This window comes from Hippopotamus amphibius, chromosome 5 (genome assembly GCF_030028045.1).
Source record: "Hippopotamus amphibius kiboko isolate mHipAmp2 chromosome 5, mHipAmp2.hap2, whole genome shotgun sequence".
Lineage (NCBI taxonomy): Eukaryota > Metazoa > Chordata > Mammalia > Artiodactyla > Hippopotamidae > Hippopotamus > Hippopotamus amphibius.
Window position 1 is genome coordinate 174103775 of NC_080190.1, and position 14800 is coordinate 174118574.

A 14800-nucleotide genomic window follows, 5' to 3' on the forward strand; every position below is an offset into this window, starting at 1 on the left:
CTTAAAAAAAAAAAATGATCCATGATGCCAATCCCTGCCCTTTAACTGCAGACTTTAATCCATTTACATTTAATGTAATTAATGATATGGTACAATTTATATCTGCTGTCTTGATATTTGTCCTCTATATGTCTTATGTGTTTTTTTCCCCTCATTTTCTTCATTATTGTCTTTGTGTGTGTGTGTGTACCATTTTAATTCCTTCGTTATTTCTTTGACTATATTTTTGGAGTTATTTTCTTAGTGCTTACCCTTTGGATTACAAGTGACATCTTAATTTGTAACAATCTGATTCAGATTAACATTAAATTAATTTTAATTGTATTAAAAGATGTTGCTTCTATATAGCTGTTTTTCCCTTCTTTATTATCACAGATTCCATCTCATATATTCTCTATCTATCCACATAGATTTTTTCTTTTTTTGGTCTCACCACATGCCTTGTGGGACCTTAGTTCCCTGACCAGGGATTGAACTTGGGCCCTTGGCAGTGAGACCACAGAGTCATAACCACTGGACTGCCAGGGAATTCCCTATCCACATAAATCTATAATTATTGCTTTATGTAGGGGTTTTAAAATCAGACAGAGAAAATAGTTACAAAAATACATTTGTGTTTGTCTATGTAGGTGCCTGTGCTGGTGCTTTGGTTTCTTCATGCAGATTTGAGTTATTGTCTAGCACTCTTTCATTTCAGCTTAAGGACTCTATTTTGCATTTCTTGGAGGGTGGGGTGTTTGTGACAAACTCTCAGTTTATCTGGAAATGTCTCAATTGCCCCCTTGTTTTTTGAGAGATGATTTTGCCGGATATAGAATTTTTGGTTGGCAGGTTTATTCTCTTAGCATTTGGAATGTGTCACACCACTGCCTTCTGGCATCCATGGTTCCTGGTATAAAATCTTCTGTTAATTTTATTGAGGAGCACTTGTATGCGATGAGTTACTTCTCTCTTGCTGCTTTCAAGATTCGTTTTCTTTGCTTTTCAACAATTTATGATGTGTACAGGTGTGGATCTCTTTAACTTCATCCTGCTTGGAGTTCTTTAACTTCCTGGATGTGTAGATCCATGTATTTCTTTTTTAATCAAATTTGGAAAGTTTTCAGTCACAATTTCTTCAAATTTTCTTCTTGCCCCTCTTTCTTTTGCCTCTGCTCCTGAGAATTTTGTATAGGTTGGTATGCTTAATGGTGTCCCACAGGTCTCTAGGGCTCTGTTAGTTTTTCTTTTTCTTTCTTTCTATTTTTTTTCTGTTTAGCAGACTAGACAAACTCAATTGACTCAACTTCGAGTTTGCTAATTCTTTCTGCTATCTACTCAAATCTGCAGTAGAGCCCCTGCAGTAAACTTTTTCATCTGCATTATTGTACATTTGAATTCCATAAATTCTATTTGGAGCCCCTTTATAATTTATTTTTATTGACATTCTCTATTTGATGAGACAGTATTCTCATGCTTCCCTCTAGTTCTTTAGACATGATGGTTTCCTTTAGTCTTTGAGCATATTTTTTTTTTTTTTTTTTTTTTTTTTTGGCACACGGGCTTAGTTGCTCCACGGCATGTGGGATCTTCCTGGAGCTGGGATCGAACCCGTGACCTCTGCATTGGCAGGCGGATTCTTAACCACTGCGCCACCTAGGAAGCCCGAGCATATTTTTTAATATAATTTTTTATTAAATTTTTTAATTTTTATTGGAGTATAGTTGATTTACAATCTTGTGTTAGTTTCAGGTATACAGTAAAATGAATCAGTTATACATATACATATGCCCACTCTTTTTTAGATTCTTTTCCCAAATAGGTCATTAGAGTATTGAGTAGAGTTCCCTGTGCTATATAGTAAGTGCTTATTAGTTGTCTATTTTATATACAGTAGTGTGTATATGTCTGTCCCAATCTCCCAATTTATCCCTGCCCCCCTGATTGATTCTTTTTTCCTTATTTATAGGCCAGGCTTTCTTGTTTCTTTGGATGCCTCATATGTTTTTGGTTGAAAACTAGACATTTTAAATGATGTAATGTGGCAATTCGGGAAATCAGATTCCAGGTTTTGTTGCTGTTGCTGCTGTGGTAGTTGTATTTGTGTAGTGACTTTTCTGAAGTAATTCTGTCAAGTCTATTATTTTCTTTTAAATCGTGATTTCTTTTTTTAATCAATTTATTTTTTATTTATTGTCTGTGTTGGGTCTTCTTTGCTGCACGCAGGCTTTCTGTAGTTGCAGAGTGGGGGCTACTCTTCATTGTGGTGTGCAGGCTCCTCATTACAGTGGTTTCTCTTGCTGCAGAGCATGGGCTCTAGGAATGCGGGCTTCAGTAGTTGTGGCATGTGGGCTCAATAGTTGTGGCTCATGGGCTGGAGAGCACAGGCTCAGCAGTTGTGGCACACGGGCTTAGTTGCTCCACGGCATGTGGGATCTTCCCAGACCAGGGCTTGAGCCCGTGTCCCCTGCATTGACAGACAAATTCTTAACCACTGCGCCACCAGGGAAGCCCTCAGGTCTATGATTTGTCATGGGTAGCCACTGAAGTCTCTACTGTTGGAGGAATTGGTAGAGGTAGGCAGGACACCGAGGCTTATAATGCAGGAAGCTATGTTTATTGTACCGGTACAGGCCCAGTGGATTCACATCCAAAGACTGAGCCCCGAACCAAAGGAGAGCTTCTCCTTTTATAAACCAGTTCCCACGCTTTTGGGAGCCTATAGCTAAGCAGAAGCAATGTACAGAAGCCAGAGTGCATACGTTAGTTTTTCCTTATCTCCTTGACCCAGATGTTTGCTCTGCCCTTGGCAGGGTCTTGTGAAAGAGGCCATAAGTTATTTATTCCCTGGGGCTTGCATTTTCCTATGTTTGCCTTGTCCTTCCCTGTTTTTGTTATTAGCCTGCCTCACTACCTGGCTAGCTTAGTGGTCAGATAAATGATTGGAGAAAAATTTCCCTAAGTGTCTGGAACCAATAAATTTCCACCTTTCGCAAGTGGCTCTGTGTGCATGTGGGACATGCTTTCAGAATTCAGCCAGGCAGTTTACAACTGTGCTTTAAGCTTCACCTGTGCACAGAGACTCAAGGTCAGCCAGAAGTGAGCACTTAAGGCTTTTTCAGGTCTTTCGTGAGTATATGCACAGCGCTAGTTGGGTTTGCCACCATTTGTATTCCGGAAATACATAGGGCTTTTCAGCGCCCCTGTGGACATTGTATTCCCCAGTTCTTCCTTTTAAGCTTTTTGGTTAGTCTATGATTTGCCAGCTGTTCTCCATTGCCTCGGGGAAATTACAGCTCTGAAATTACAACACTTGCCCGAAATTGCCTTGAACAGTCTCGGGGAATAGGCTAAGAGCCCTGGGCAAGCTGAGAGGGCTTGGCAAGTGAGGCCTTCGTCCCCAGACTGGTTAAATAAGGGCAGTTCTTTTAAGTGAGGGTGTTCTGTCACCGCGCCAGGTCTGGAAATACTGCTGGACGAAAGCGTGCGATGGCTTCGAAAAGCGGTGAGTTCTGAGACCAGCGGCCAGGCAGGGGAAAAGAGGGTCGTTGGGCGTTGTCACGGCAACAGAGAGACGCCACGGAGACACGCCCAACCGCTGGTTTCCACGACGATCGGAGAAGCGCGGCGAGCAGCTGCGTGTCCTGATGGACAGAGCCCGGCCCCGCCCCCTACCCCGCTCCCCGGTTCTCGCGAGGCTTAAGAGCTTTCGGGGCCGCAGAGGCCGACGGGAACGGTGGCCGCGCCGAAGAGGGCCAAGATGGCTGCGGCGGCGGCATCGCTGCGAGGGGCGGTGCTGGGCCCGCGGGGCGCGGGGCTGCCGGGCACGCGCGCCCGGGGTCTGCTGTGCGGCGCACGGCCCGGGCAGCTCCCACTGCGGACACCCCAGGTGAGCGCTGGCCCTCACCCCGGGCGCCGCGCGGCCCCGCAGCCCGGTGAAGGTCACCGCGGGGAGGCTCGGGACGCGGGCCGGGCGGCGCGGGAGAGGCCTCCACACGCGGGCCCCCGCCGCGACCGGGTCCCCGCCGCCGGCCGACGTCGGGCGCCTGGGAGCAGGGCTGCGCTCCCACCGCTCCGAGCAGCGCAGGCGCCTGCTGCCGAGCGTGGGGCGCGGCGGGGCGGGCTCGCTGCCGGCTCGAGGCTGGGGGCTTCCCGGGGGGCGCGCCCAGGCCCTCCTCCTCTCCCGCCGCGCAGACTGGCCCGCGTCCCGAAGTGACCTCGGCCTGACTTCGGCCAGCTGCTTGTGACCTTGGTCTGCCCGGCACCCTTGCTCACTTCGGCCCGATTCCCGGCCCAGGATCCAGGAGCAGCCTCACACCCCCACCGAGGGGTCCGCAGTGGGGAGGGCAGTGGCGCGGGAGGTGGCCGGAGCTGGGTGCATGAGTTGGGAGAGGTGGGCGCCGAGAATCAGATCCCCAGGTAGGGCCGGGTGGTGTTCTGGCAGGCGCTGAGCGGGACTCTTGCAGGCAGTGTCCTTGTCATCGAAATCTGGCCTGTCCCGGGGCCGGAAAGTGATTCTGTCGGCGCTGGGCATGCTGGCGGCAGGGGGTGCGGGGCTGGCCGTGGCTCTGCATTCTGCCGTGAGTGCCAGCGACCTGGAGCTGCACCCCCCCAGCTATCCGTGGTCCCACCGCGGCCTCCTCTCCTCCCTGGACCACACCAGGTGTGTGGCTGACTCGGGCGCGGGGCGGGGCGGGGCGGGGTTCTTGGTGGCCCGGGTGGGGGGGGAATCCTCAGTGTCCCAACCCTTTCTCTCTAGCATCCGGAGGGGTTTCCAGGTGTACAAGCAGGTGTGCTCCTCCTGTCACAGCATGGACTACGTGGCTTACCGCCACCTGGTGGGCGTGTGCTACACAGAGGATGAGGCTAAGGCGCTGGCGGAGGAGGTGGGGACTTGGGGTTGCGGAGGACCCAAGGGTTGGGGCTCCTGCTGTGCCAGACAGCAGAGTTGTGATGGGGCTCTCCGGGGCAGGTGGAGATTCAGGACGGCCCCAACGAGGACGGGGAGATGTTCATGCGGCCAGGGAAGCTGTCTGACTACTTCCCCAAGCCGTACCCCAATCCTGAGGCTGCCAGAGCAGCCAACAACGGAGCACTGCCCCCTGACCTCAGCTACGTCGTGCGAGCTAGGTACCAGGGCTGCCCGTAGGGTGGTATGGGGAGGGGGAAGGAAGGTCTGCCTCTCGCCAGGGGCTGAGGAGACCCCCATCTGGTGCCAGGCACGGCGGTGAGGACTACGTCTTCTCGCTACTCACGGGCTACTGTGAGCCGCCCACGGGGGTGTCACTGCGAGAAGGGCTCTACTTCAACCCCTATTTTCCTGGCCAGGCCATTGGCATGGCTCCTCCCATCTACAACGAGGTCTTGGAGTTTGATGATGGTGAGAGGCCCCTTCCCTGGGGATGGGCAAGCTGGGTCCTACTTTCCCCACTGCCAGAGAGGCTCTCCCTGTGTCCTTGGCCCAGGAGGTCCTGCACCTTTCCTACCTGGGGCACTGTCCATGCGTGTCTGAGGACGCTCATGGGAGCCTTCAGGCCATCTGTGTGGGGTGGGGGTGGGGGTGGGCGGGTCCCAGTCCCACCCCCACCCCCACCCCTTTCGTAGCTGCGGGCAGGAACCCTTCTCTGCCCCATGGAGGAGGATGCTTTGTGGGCTGCCCCAAGTTGGGCAGGGACTCAGAGGCAGCCTTCACCACTTGTCCTTGGCCCAGGCACCCCAGCTACCATGTCCCAGGTAGCCAAGGATGTGTGCACTTTCTTGCGCTGGGCATCTGAACCAGAACACGACCATCGCAAACGCATGGGGCTCAAGGTGAGAAGGCTGGGCTGAGGGGCGGGGGGGGGGGCTGGGAGCTGGGCAGGGGTCCTTTCTGCCTCCCTTCTCTGAGCGCGCCTCATCTCCAGATGCTGTTGATGTCGGGCTTGCTTTTGCCCCTGGTCTACGCCATGAAGCGGCATAAGTGGTCGGTGCTGAAGAGCCGGAAGCTGGCTTATCGGCCACCCAAGTGACCCTGCCCACCGTCTGCCTGCTATCCTGCCTGAACGGGTCCTCGAGCCAGGGAACCACCCTGGGCCTGTTCAGGTCTCAGCTGGCCCTCTTGCCCAAGCCCCTCTCCCTCTGGGACGAGGGGAAGGGGCAGGTGACTGTTCCAGCACCAGGTCGTTCAGCGCCCATCATGGAAATAAATTAAGTTTCTCAACATACACATGTGAGCTACTGTGTGATGGGGCTTGCAGGGGATTCTGGGACTAAGACCCTTACCCTCAGAGCTCCCAGGAGTGTCCAGGGCAGTGTGGCCAGCATTGCCCTGCAGAGACTGATGGCTGGGAGCCCAGTCAGCACTGAATGTGGGACAGGACGTGGAGAAGTGGCAATACTGACTGGAGTGGAGAGTCCCTGGTCACGGAGGTGAAAAGGGCTTGACTTGGCTAGACACAGCCCAGGGCCCAGGGCCCTGCTGCAGTAACCAACCAGTGCCAGCGTGCTGAACCACTTGGCTTTCATCCAGTGGGCAGCAGGGAGCCCTGCACAGCACTTCAGCCAAGGCGAGGCTGGCCTGAAGCAGGAGCTGCAGGAGCTTGTTACTGGGGCGCGGGCGGGGCAGGTGATGGCTGGAGAGGAGGGGCCACTCTCAGCCTTGCCAGGGAGGCAGGCCGGGGTCACCTGGGAGGGACTCCTGGGCTCTTGGCTGGGCAGCAGGGAGTGGGTCTAAGCCACACAGCCAGGTAGTGGCCAGGCTCACAGCCTGTCAGTGGCAGTAGGCCATGGCAGTGTTCTCTTAGCAGTAGCCCTGGGCCCTGGTTCTGGGCTTCTGAGCTTTTCTTGTCCCCAAGCAGGGACTGTAAGAGGCAGCCTGGTGGGAACAGCCTAGAGGAGTGGGGAGGGCGAGAGCCGAAAGGAGAAAGGTGGAGGGAGGCTGTGTACCTGAAGGGCTCTGGTTAGAAAAGGAGGACCAGTCAGCTGAGGGCTGGATGGGACTCAGGGCGCAGCCCAGTGTCAGCAGACGGGGTGCCCTTGGGGTCTGGGACGTTTCAGGGGACCTGCATCCCAGGAATGCCCTGCAGGAGCCACCTGGGCCCTCTGCCAAGTTTCCTCTGAGTGGCGCTGTGCCCTGCTCTCCTCGCCCAGCAGCCCAGGCTACACAAAGGCACAATGAAGGGGCACCCAGCTGGCTCAGAAGTGTCTTTAATGACTCCAGCTCATGGCCCCTCACCCCCAACCCTGGCTTTGTCTCCAGTGAGCGGTCAGCAGAGGTTTCCTGAGAGGCTCAGGAGGGGGTCCAGGGACCTTGGGCCTGGAAGGGAAGGGCCATCCTCTCTCCTCGTGACCTGGGGGCAGGGGAGAAGCTGGGTCGTTCGGCTTGTTCCACCACTCTGCGCCCATCCCCTCCCCTGCCTCTCTGGTACCTTTGGGAGCTGCTGGGTGGAGGCTGTGGGCCTCTGGGTGCTGCACATCTCGCAGCCAGGTCGGCCAGGGGCATTGATGAAGGTGCAGGAAGGGCAGGGCCAGCCGGGCTGGGGAGGCGAGGACACAGTGGCTGCTTACCTGTTCCTTCAGCCGCCCACAGCCGCCCACTCTGCCCAGTCCCTTGCCCACCTGAAGGGGGTTGGGGAGGCTGGAGCCGGCTGGCTGAGGGGCTTGGGGCAGCCCCAATGACTGAGGAAACAGGCGGCCTAGTTCCCCATCCATCTTCTGAGGACGCTGAGGATTACGTCCTGCAGTAGAGGGGATGAGACTCAGGACCATGTCGAGCTGCATCCCACCGCCCTCATCCCACTCCAATCAAGGACTGACCTGGGGCTTCTCGCGGGGCTGAGAGCAGGTAGAGGAAAGCAGGGTCCCCATCCCTCCGGACCCCATAGAAAGCGAGGCTGTACTCAGGGACACACAGGCACCTCCCAATGACCCAGCGCTGCACAGCCGGTGGGAAGCCGAACTCCGAGAATACCTGGGGCCAGTGTCAGAGTGTCACCCAGGTCCCCCTTGCCCCCCACTGGGTTCCCCAGACCCCGTGCTCACCTGCTCCTGGAGGGCCCCGACAGTACAGTGGGGGTGGACCTGCAGCGAGACATGGGCAGAGGACGCAGCGTCTTCAACTGTGACCTGCAACCTGGGCCAGAATGTAGGTCAAGGGTAAGGATGGGACTTAAGGAGGCTGGGAGGTCAGGGCGAGAAATGTCCCAGGCCTCACCTGATGGGGCCGGGAGGGAAGCAGGCCTCCTGGAGCTGGATACTGAGAGCCACACGATGCTGGGCCAGGGTGGCTGCTGCTCGGGCAGCCCCCTTCTCATCCCCACTCTCTATGGCCCGGGTCAGGCCCCCTGCCAGCTCTTCTGCAGGGGGAGAGGGAGAGCCATCGCAGCCCCATGCTGGCTGCTTCCCCCAACCCCCTCCAGCCACCTGCTTTTACCTTTCTCCATCAAGTCTCCAGGGCTCCAAGGAAGATCCACCTTGGGCTGGGGGGCCTTGGGTGTGGGCACTTCTAGGGGACCGGGCAGGGAAACAGGGCACGTCTCTGGACCTAGGGCTGGGGGCAGGCTGTCACTGCCTAGGAGGGAAGATGTGCAGTGGGTTGTGGTCTCCTGAGATCTAACCCCCAGCTGAGGACTCACCCGGCCTCTGCTCTCTGACCTCAGGTTTCCAGTACCTTTGTCTCCTCCCGCCTCACCTCAGCCCACACCAGGGCCCTGCCTTGGCTCCACTTCAAGCAAGACCTTTTCCCCAGCCTTGGCCCTTGCAAACCCCAGGGGTGCCTGCCAACTCCACTGAGAGCTGCGCTTGGCCCTTCCTTGGGCTCTGGAGTCCTTTGGTCCCTCCTGCTGCCCAGCCCCACCGTGCGCCTCCTCCACAGAGGCTGGGCTACTGCTCTTGGCCTGCACAGGCCCTCTCAGCCAGCCAGGAGGCTCCCTTGGCCTCGCAGCAGAACCAAATGAGGTCCTCAAAAGGAGGCCACCCCATCCTGCTCACCAAGAGCCCTGCAGTCCAGGTGGCCTCCTCTTGGTGACCCTCTCTCCTGGCTCTACCACCAGCACAGAACACCTTGGGCTGCTCCCTTGCCAAAGAAACCCTCTCCAGCCACAGCCTGTCCTGGGCATGCCGCTGTCTCCCCTTCTTACTTCCCACTTGAGACCCTGCCCAAGCGGTGCTGATGCAGCTCCTGTGGTGGCCTCAGTATTCTGAGCCATCTGCCTACTGAGATAAGCACGGCCATGGAGCACCCAGCACCAGGCCTCGCCTGGCTCTGGCCTCAGCTGAGCCCCAAAGATCACGTGCATACTCTCGCCTTGGGCTTTTGTACCCGCTGCTCCTAGGCCACATGGTTCACTCCCAATCTTTAAATGTCACTCAAGAGTCACCTTAACGAGGAATTCCTTGCCACCCTATTTTAAGTTGCAAACTCCTCCCTTGCAGCACTCTCATCCTTTCCACCATGTGACAGAATTTTATTTTACTTATTTTATGTGTCTGCCTCCCCTCTAGAAATGCAAGCTCCAAGAGAGCAGGGATTTAAAGTTTTATTCATGCTAAATCTCTAAGGCCTTAAGGGAGTCTTTACTACAGGTGCTCAATACACATTTCATGAACCAGCGAATGGACGAATGAATGAATGGAAAAGGCCTCTCTCCCTCTGCAGGTACTGTTGTCTGGACCTCCCTTCCATCTCACTGTGTGTTCCTCTCACCCCTCTGACAGCTTTTCTGATGCACCCATGGACTCTTGCCCTGATGCACTGCCTGCCTGCAGGACCCTCTTCTCTTACTGCTTCTCTCTCCTGGTGACCTTGGTTGACCTTTCATACCCACAACTTTATCTCTTCAGAGCCCCAGCTCCACCCAGATCCACCTACCTCCCTTCCCTCCCATACGTTTGAGAGCTCGACCGCCTCTATGCCCTCAGAAACAGGCCCTCCATCTGGGAGCTCCCCAGTGTCTGTTCCCTTCAGCTTTTTGTCTCAACCACTAACTCCTCCATTTAAACCTCCAGGAAATCCAGCCAATTCCACCTCCTAAGCACCTCTGGAAACATCCTTCTTCTCTCCAGTCTTATCTGCATCACCTACATGAATGCAGGTCTCAACCAGTCTTCAGCAGATCGAATCTGAGCCTGTCACTCTCCCACTGAATACCTTCCCATCTTCTCACCCAGGTCCTGATGACCGGAGTGCTCTGCCCCTCCACACTTGTCTGTCACTCTAGGCTCCAGCTCTTTGGTCTCTATTCCTCTTCTCTACTTTCTCTCTCCTGGGAGTCTTCCCAGGACCCCAGCAGTGGGTGAGGTGGGCTCAGCTTTCCCCACTACTCCCCTCATCCAGACCTGGGGGATTGGGGCTACACCTGTTCTCTCCCAGAACTAACACCATCCCTGACCCAGTGAATCTTCACTTCAGGGCACTGACCATTCTGTCCTTCCACAGCGGCACCCTGGACCAGGGCTGCCCACCGCTGAGCTTCCCGAGGGCTGGCGAAGTGCAGGCTGAGAGTCCCAGGCCCTCCCGGCGGAGGCTGCAGCTCATGCTGGCTGGGGCCTCGGACGGTGTAGGAGACTGACTCCAAGGGCCACTCCGAACTGACCTGAGGAGGGGGAGAGTCCAGGCTCAGTGCCTCCCCCCAGCGCATACTGCATGCTGATCAAAGGAATACGAGGTGACATTTGTAAGCCACTTACACTCTCCTAAGCCCTTTACTCGCAGTATCTTATGAAACCCTCAGAGTCGTCCTACCAAGGGAGGCACCAGCCTTCCCCCCCCCACTTCGCAGACGAGGAAACAGAAGCAACGAAAAGGTAACAACTGCTCGAGGGCACGCAACTGGCAAACGGAGTGGCCAGGCTTTGCGCCCCCGCCGCCCTCACTCACCGCCCCGGGCCCCGCGCCCAGCAGCTCCAGCCGGAAGCGCCCTGGTCGCTCGGGGTCCGCGCTCAACTGCAGCCTCCGCAGCTGCGCCTCGGCGTCCGGCCCCGCGCCCAGCGGCCTCACCGCGGCGTGCACCGCAAGGATTACCGCGGCCGAGTCGCGGGCCGAGGCCGCTGTCTCGCCGCCCGCCGGCGGCGCCATCTCCGGTCCGACCCCGGCCCGGCCCCCCGAGCCCGCTTCCGTGGCCTCTGACCGCTGGGCGCCTCCACCGGCCGGAAACGGGGGCCGCGAGTTTGGGGTTCCGGGCGCCGCTCGAGAGTCGGAGCCGTCCGACCCGCCCGCTTCGCCCACGATGGACACGGCCAGAGGGTCTCCGGACACCGGCGGGCGAGGCTGGGCTCGGAGGCCTGTACTCCGGACAAAGGGTCAGGGACGGAAGCACCGGCCACGACTGGAAGGCCCTAAGAGGCTCGGGTAGGGGCTGCAGCCCGGCGGCAGCTGGACGCCGCTCCCAGGCCCCTCCTGCGCCGCCGCCCGCCGCTCCCTCCGTGGCCCGGTCCCGCCCACACGTCACTGGCCCGTGAGTCTCTCCCAGGAACCCAGGCAGCCACCGGGGGCGGGGCCGCGAGGGGCCGTGACCAATGAGCGCCAGGGGAGGAGGTGGGTTTGCACGCCCGAGAAGATGACGGACAGGCGCCACAGCCAGTAGAAGTGGAAGGCAGGACTGAGCGGCGGGTATCGCCCCCAATGGCTCTGCGAGCTCCAGGCCCCGGCAGCTGGAGCGGGCCATTCAGACGCGTGGGGCCGGGCCTGGCAGACGCTTGTTGTTGTCCGGCCGGGGGAGGCAGAGGTCGTTCGCTCGCTGGCTCAGGCCTTCTGTGGCGGTCGGCGGGCAGGTTGGTCGCGATAGTCGGGAGCCTTGCAGGGGCGAGGCTATGTCGCCGTGGCATCCCGGATGGGCCGGCAGGGCCGGGAGTAACGGGACGTCGCCGAGGAGCTTCTTCCCCCGGATACAGTGCGGCCCGAGCGGAGGCCGCGGCGCCGCCCTCCTGTCCTGAGGAGCCCGCGCTGCCCGGAGCCCGCACCGCCTACTCACCCGCACCGACGCCGATCGACCTGACCCTACCCGGTCCGGTCCGGCCCGATTGAGAGCAGCGCAAGCAGGTAGGTGTACGCCCTGTGCCGGGCGCCGACTCCGGTCCTCCGGAACTACATCGCCCAGCAGGCTTCGCGCCGGCGCGCACGCGCGCATCTCGAGGCGCCCGGCCTCCTGGGACTTGTAGTTCGCACGGCTTGGCTGGGGTTCTCCTTAGACCCGGCCGACGCTGGGGCGTCCTAGCTGACCAGCTGACAGGTCATTCGGGGGCCGTGTGGCCTCCCTCCGGTCCCTGTCGTACTTTCGGGAAAAAACCGACGAGCTCAAGAGTTTCCCCTCTCCCCTCACTAGAAAACAGCCTGTAGAACAGGGAAGAGCGCCGCGTCCAGGTGACGGCAGGGCCGAGCCCCAGGTTTCCTGGTTCCGACCTGGGTGCGGATTCTTACTCTTGGCCGAGGGACCCGGCCGGAGGGGGACTGCAGGAGTCACGTCCCTTCACGGCTCACAGGGCCCCCTTTGGTGGGTAGGGCTTTTCTGGCGGGATGGGGAGTGTTGAGGGAGAGACTAAGCCAGCAGCCCCAGGGTTAGCAGGGTCCCCGCCTGGCCCAAGAACTCCTGTGAGGTGCAGGAGGTGCAGCCGAGCTGCCGCCTGGAATTGCCGCTCTCATCACTTCTCCCGCCAGTGCTCAAGGGTTGGGAGCAGGCTGCAGGAGGGTCCAGAGTTGTTTACAGCAACGCCATTTACTGGGAAGAGGGCTGAAGGTGGAGCCCCAAGGGTCAGATACCCATGGACTGATCTCCATCCACAGGCAGCAGTAGCCCCTCGGAGCACAGGACCCTCTCCCCGAGGACATGAAGCTGCTGGAGAACTCCAGCTTCGAGGCCATCAACTCGCAGCTGACTGTTGAGACAGGAGATGCCCACATCATTGGCAGGTGAGGCGGGGACTCAGGGGCTGGCATCGTGCGTGGGCCCTGCCCAGGCTTGGGCGTGCTCCATGATGCTGCCTGCACTTCTAGGATAGAGAGCTATTCGTGTAAGATGGCAGGCGACGACAAGCACATGTTCAAGCAGTTCTGCCAGGAAGGCCAGCCGCACGTGCTGGAGGCGCTGTCCCCGCCCCAGACCTCGGGCCTTAGCCCCAGCAGGTGAGTCGCGGCAGGGCCCGCCCACGGGGGTGCTGGCATGCAGGCCATGCTGGCTGACACTCCTCTCTGTGCAGATTGAGTAAGAGCCAGGGTGGCGAGGATGAGGGCCCCCTCAGCGACAAGTGCAGCCGCAAGACCCTCTTCTACCTGATTGCCACGCTCAACGAGTCCTTCCGGCCGGACTATGATTTCAGCACAGCCCGGAGCCACGAGTTCAGCCGGGAGCCTAGCCTCAGCTGGGTGAGAGTCGGGTTGGGGAAGGGACCTGCAGGCCTACAGCCATCCCCGGTGTCCTCCCTAACTTACTGTGGCTCAGCTCAGCTCACGCCTGCTGTCCTGGGTCCTAGTCAGCCCCAACTGTGACCATCCTAGGTGGTGAATGCGGTCAACTGCAGTCTGTTCTCGGCAGTCCGGGAGGACTTCAAGGCCCTGAAGCCGCAGCTGTGGAACGCCGTGGATGAGGAGATCTGCCTGGCGGAGTGCGACATCTACAGGTGGGCTGACATCCCTGCAGGTGGGTCCTGGGTCTGTGTGGCACTTGGGACCTCACACCACATCTCGCCCCACACTCCCCAGCTACAACCCAGACTTGGACTCAGACCCCTTTGGGGAAGATGGCAGCCTCTGGTCCTTCAACTATTTCTTCTACAACAAGCGGCTGAAACGGATTGTTTTCTTCAGCTGCCGCTCTATCAGGTTGGCCGGCGCCTGTCCACCTCCCTTCCCTCGCCTCCCTGTTTGGCCCCACACCTTTTCCCCAGCTTGGCCCACCTCATTGCTAACGTTGTCCTCCCCTGACATCCTCCCTGGAGTCCGCAGCGGGCTGGGGTGAGGTGGTCTTAAGACGGGTTCCATTCCCCCCAGCGGATCCACCTACACTCCCTCGGAGGCAGGCAACGAGCTGGACATGGAGCTCGGAGAGGAAGAGGAGGAAGAGGAGGAAGAGAGTGGCGGTGGAGGCAGCGAGGGCGCCCCCGAGGAGACCAGCACCATGGAAGAGGACAGGTGTGCGGTGGGGTGTGCAGGGCAGGGTGGGGTCCCCCCGCCTGGTCTCCTGGGTGTGGGCTCCTCTGGAGCTCACCCTACGCCACCCTTTGCGCAGGGTCCCGGTGATTTGTATGTGACGAGGAGGAGCAGAGGTCTTAGCTTCACCCGGCTTCAAATAGTGCCTGGACCTGCCCACCTGAGGAGCCCCAGGGCCTCCACAGCTGCCGGCCAGACCCTGGCGCTGCCACAGCACCAGCGCCACTCCAGGCCACACCTGCCTAGCCCTTTGGCTCTAGCCCGTGGATGTCCACCCACTCCCACAGGCTCCTGCTGCCCACACTGTGGCTGGACTGGACAGCACAGGGCCTGGTGGGAGGAGCCACTGCCCTGCCCTAAGGAACTGACACAGGCAGGGGCAGCTGGATCACAAGAGTTTATTTTTGTATTTTGTGCGGGGCTCAGGCCTGGGTCTGCACACTCCGGCCCAAAGGGCCGGAGACCCAGCAAGCGGTACCCAGGGGTCACCCGCCCACTTGTACCCCCCGCCTTGCCCATCGGGCAGCGTGCACTGAGTGTCACTTTGCTGCAGCTGGTTTGTTTCCAATAAAAGTTTCCGTGACTTAGTATGGACCTAGGCTCGTGAGGCGTGGGGGCGGGGCCTGCGTCAAGGGCGGGGCCTGCTGCGTCCGGTATCCTAGCGACGGTCCTAGGGGCTGTTGAGCCGCCTGGCACTTGCAG

General features: G+C 58.4%; 3 protein-coding genes across 4 annotated transcripts; 2 read left to right on the forward strand and 1 right to left on the reverse strand.

The window, feature by feature from the left end:
• The first annotated feature begins 3702 nt into the window (after positions 1-3702).
• On the forward strand, positions 3703-6180 carry LOC130854132 (cytochrome c1, heme protein, mitochondrial). Its single transcript, XM_057736875.1, has 7 exons — positions 3703-3868; positions 4446-4642; positions 4739-4865; positions 4952-5109; positions 5199-5359; positions 5690-5790; positions 5883-6180. Exons 1-7 carry the CDS (start codon positions 3740-3742, stop codon positions 5985-5987), a joined length of 978 nt encoding a protein of 325 aa, XP_057592858.1. The 5' UTR covers positions 3703-3739; the 3' UTR covers positions 5988-6180.
• A 769-nt stretch (positions 6181-6949) lies between these two features.
• On the reverse strand, positions 6950-11390 carry SHARPIN (SHANK associated RH domain interactor). 2 transcript variants are annotated; one of them, XM_057736860.1, is made up of 9 exons: positions 10835-11390; positions 10376-10550; positions 8390-8527; positions 8171-8309; positions 7999-8089; positions 7774-7927; positions 7576-7694; positions 7386-7493; positions 6950-7307 (listed from the first exon to the last, which is right to left on the reverse strand). In XM_057736860.1, exons 1-9 carry the CDS (start codon positions 11030-11032, stop codon positions 7224-7226), a joined length of 1206 nt encoding a protein of 401 aa, XP_057592843.1. In that variant the 5' UTR covers positions 11033-11390; the 3' UTR covers positions 6950-7223. The 2 variants fall into 2 exon arrangements, with proteins under 2 accessions (XP_057592843.1, XP_057592841.1); XM_057736858.1 differs by having other exon boundaries at positions 6960-7307; positions 8171-8312; positions 10835-11388.
• Positions 11391-11857: 467 nt separating this feature from the next.
• On the forward strand, positions 11858-14685 carry MAF1 (MAF1 homolog, negative regulator of RNA polymerase III). The gene is made up of 8 exons (XM_057736886.1): positions 11858-11995; positions 12737-12862; positions 12947-13075; positions 13150-13315; positions 13448-13569; positions 13652-13771; positions 13940-14080; positions 14178-14685. Exons 2-8 carry the CDS (start codon positions 12780-12782, stop codon positions 14197-14199), a joined length of 783 nt encoding a protein of 260 aa, XP_057592869.1. The 5' UTR covers positions 11858-11995; positions 12737-12779; the 3' UTR covers positions 14200-14685.
• Positions 14686-14800: the final 115 nt, after the last annotated feature.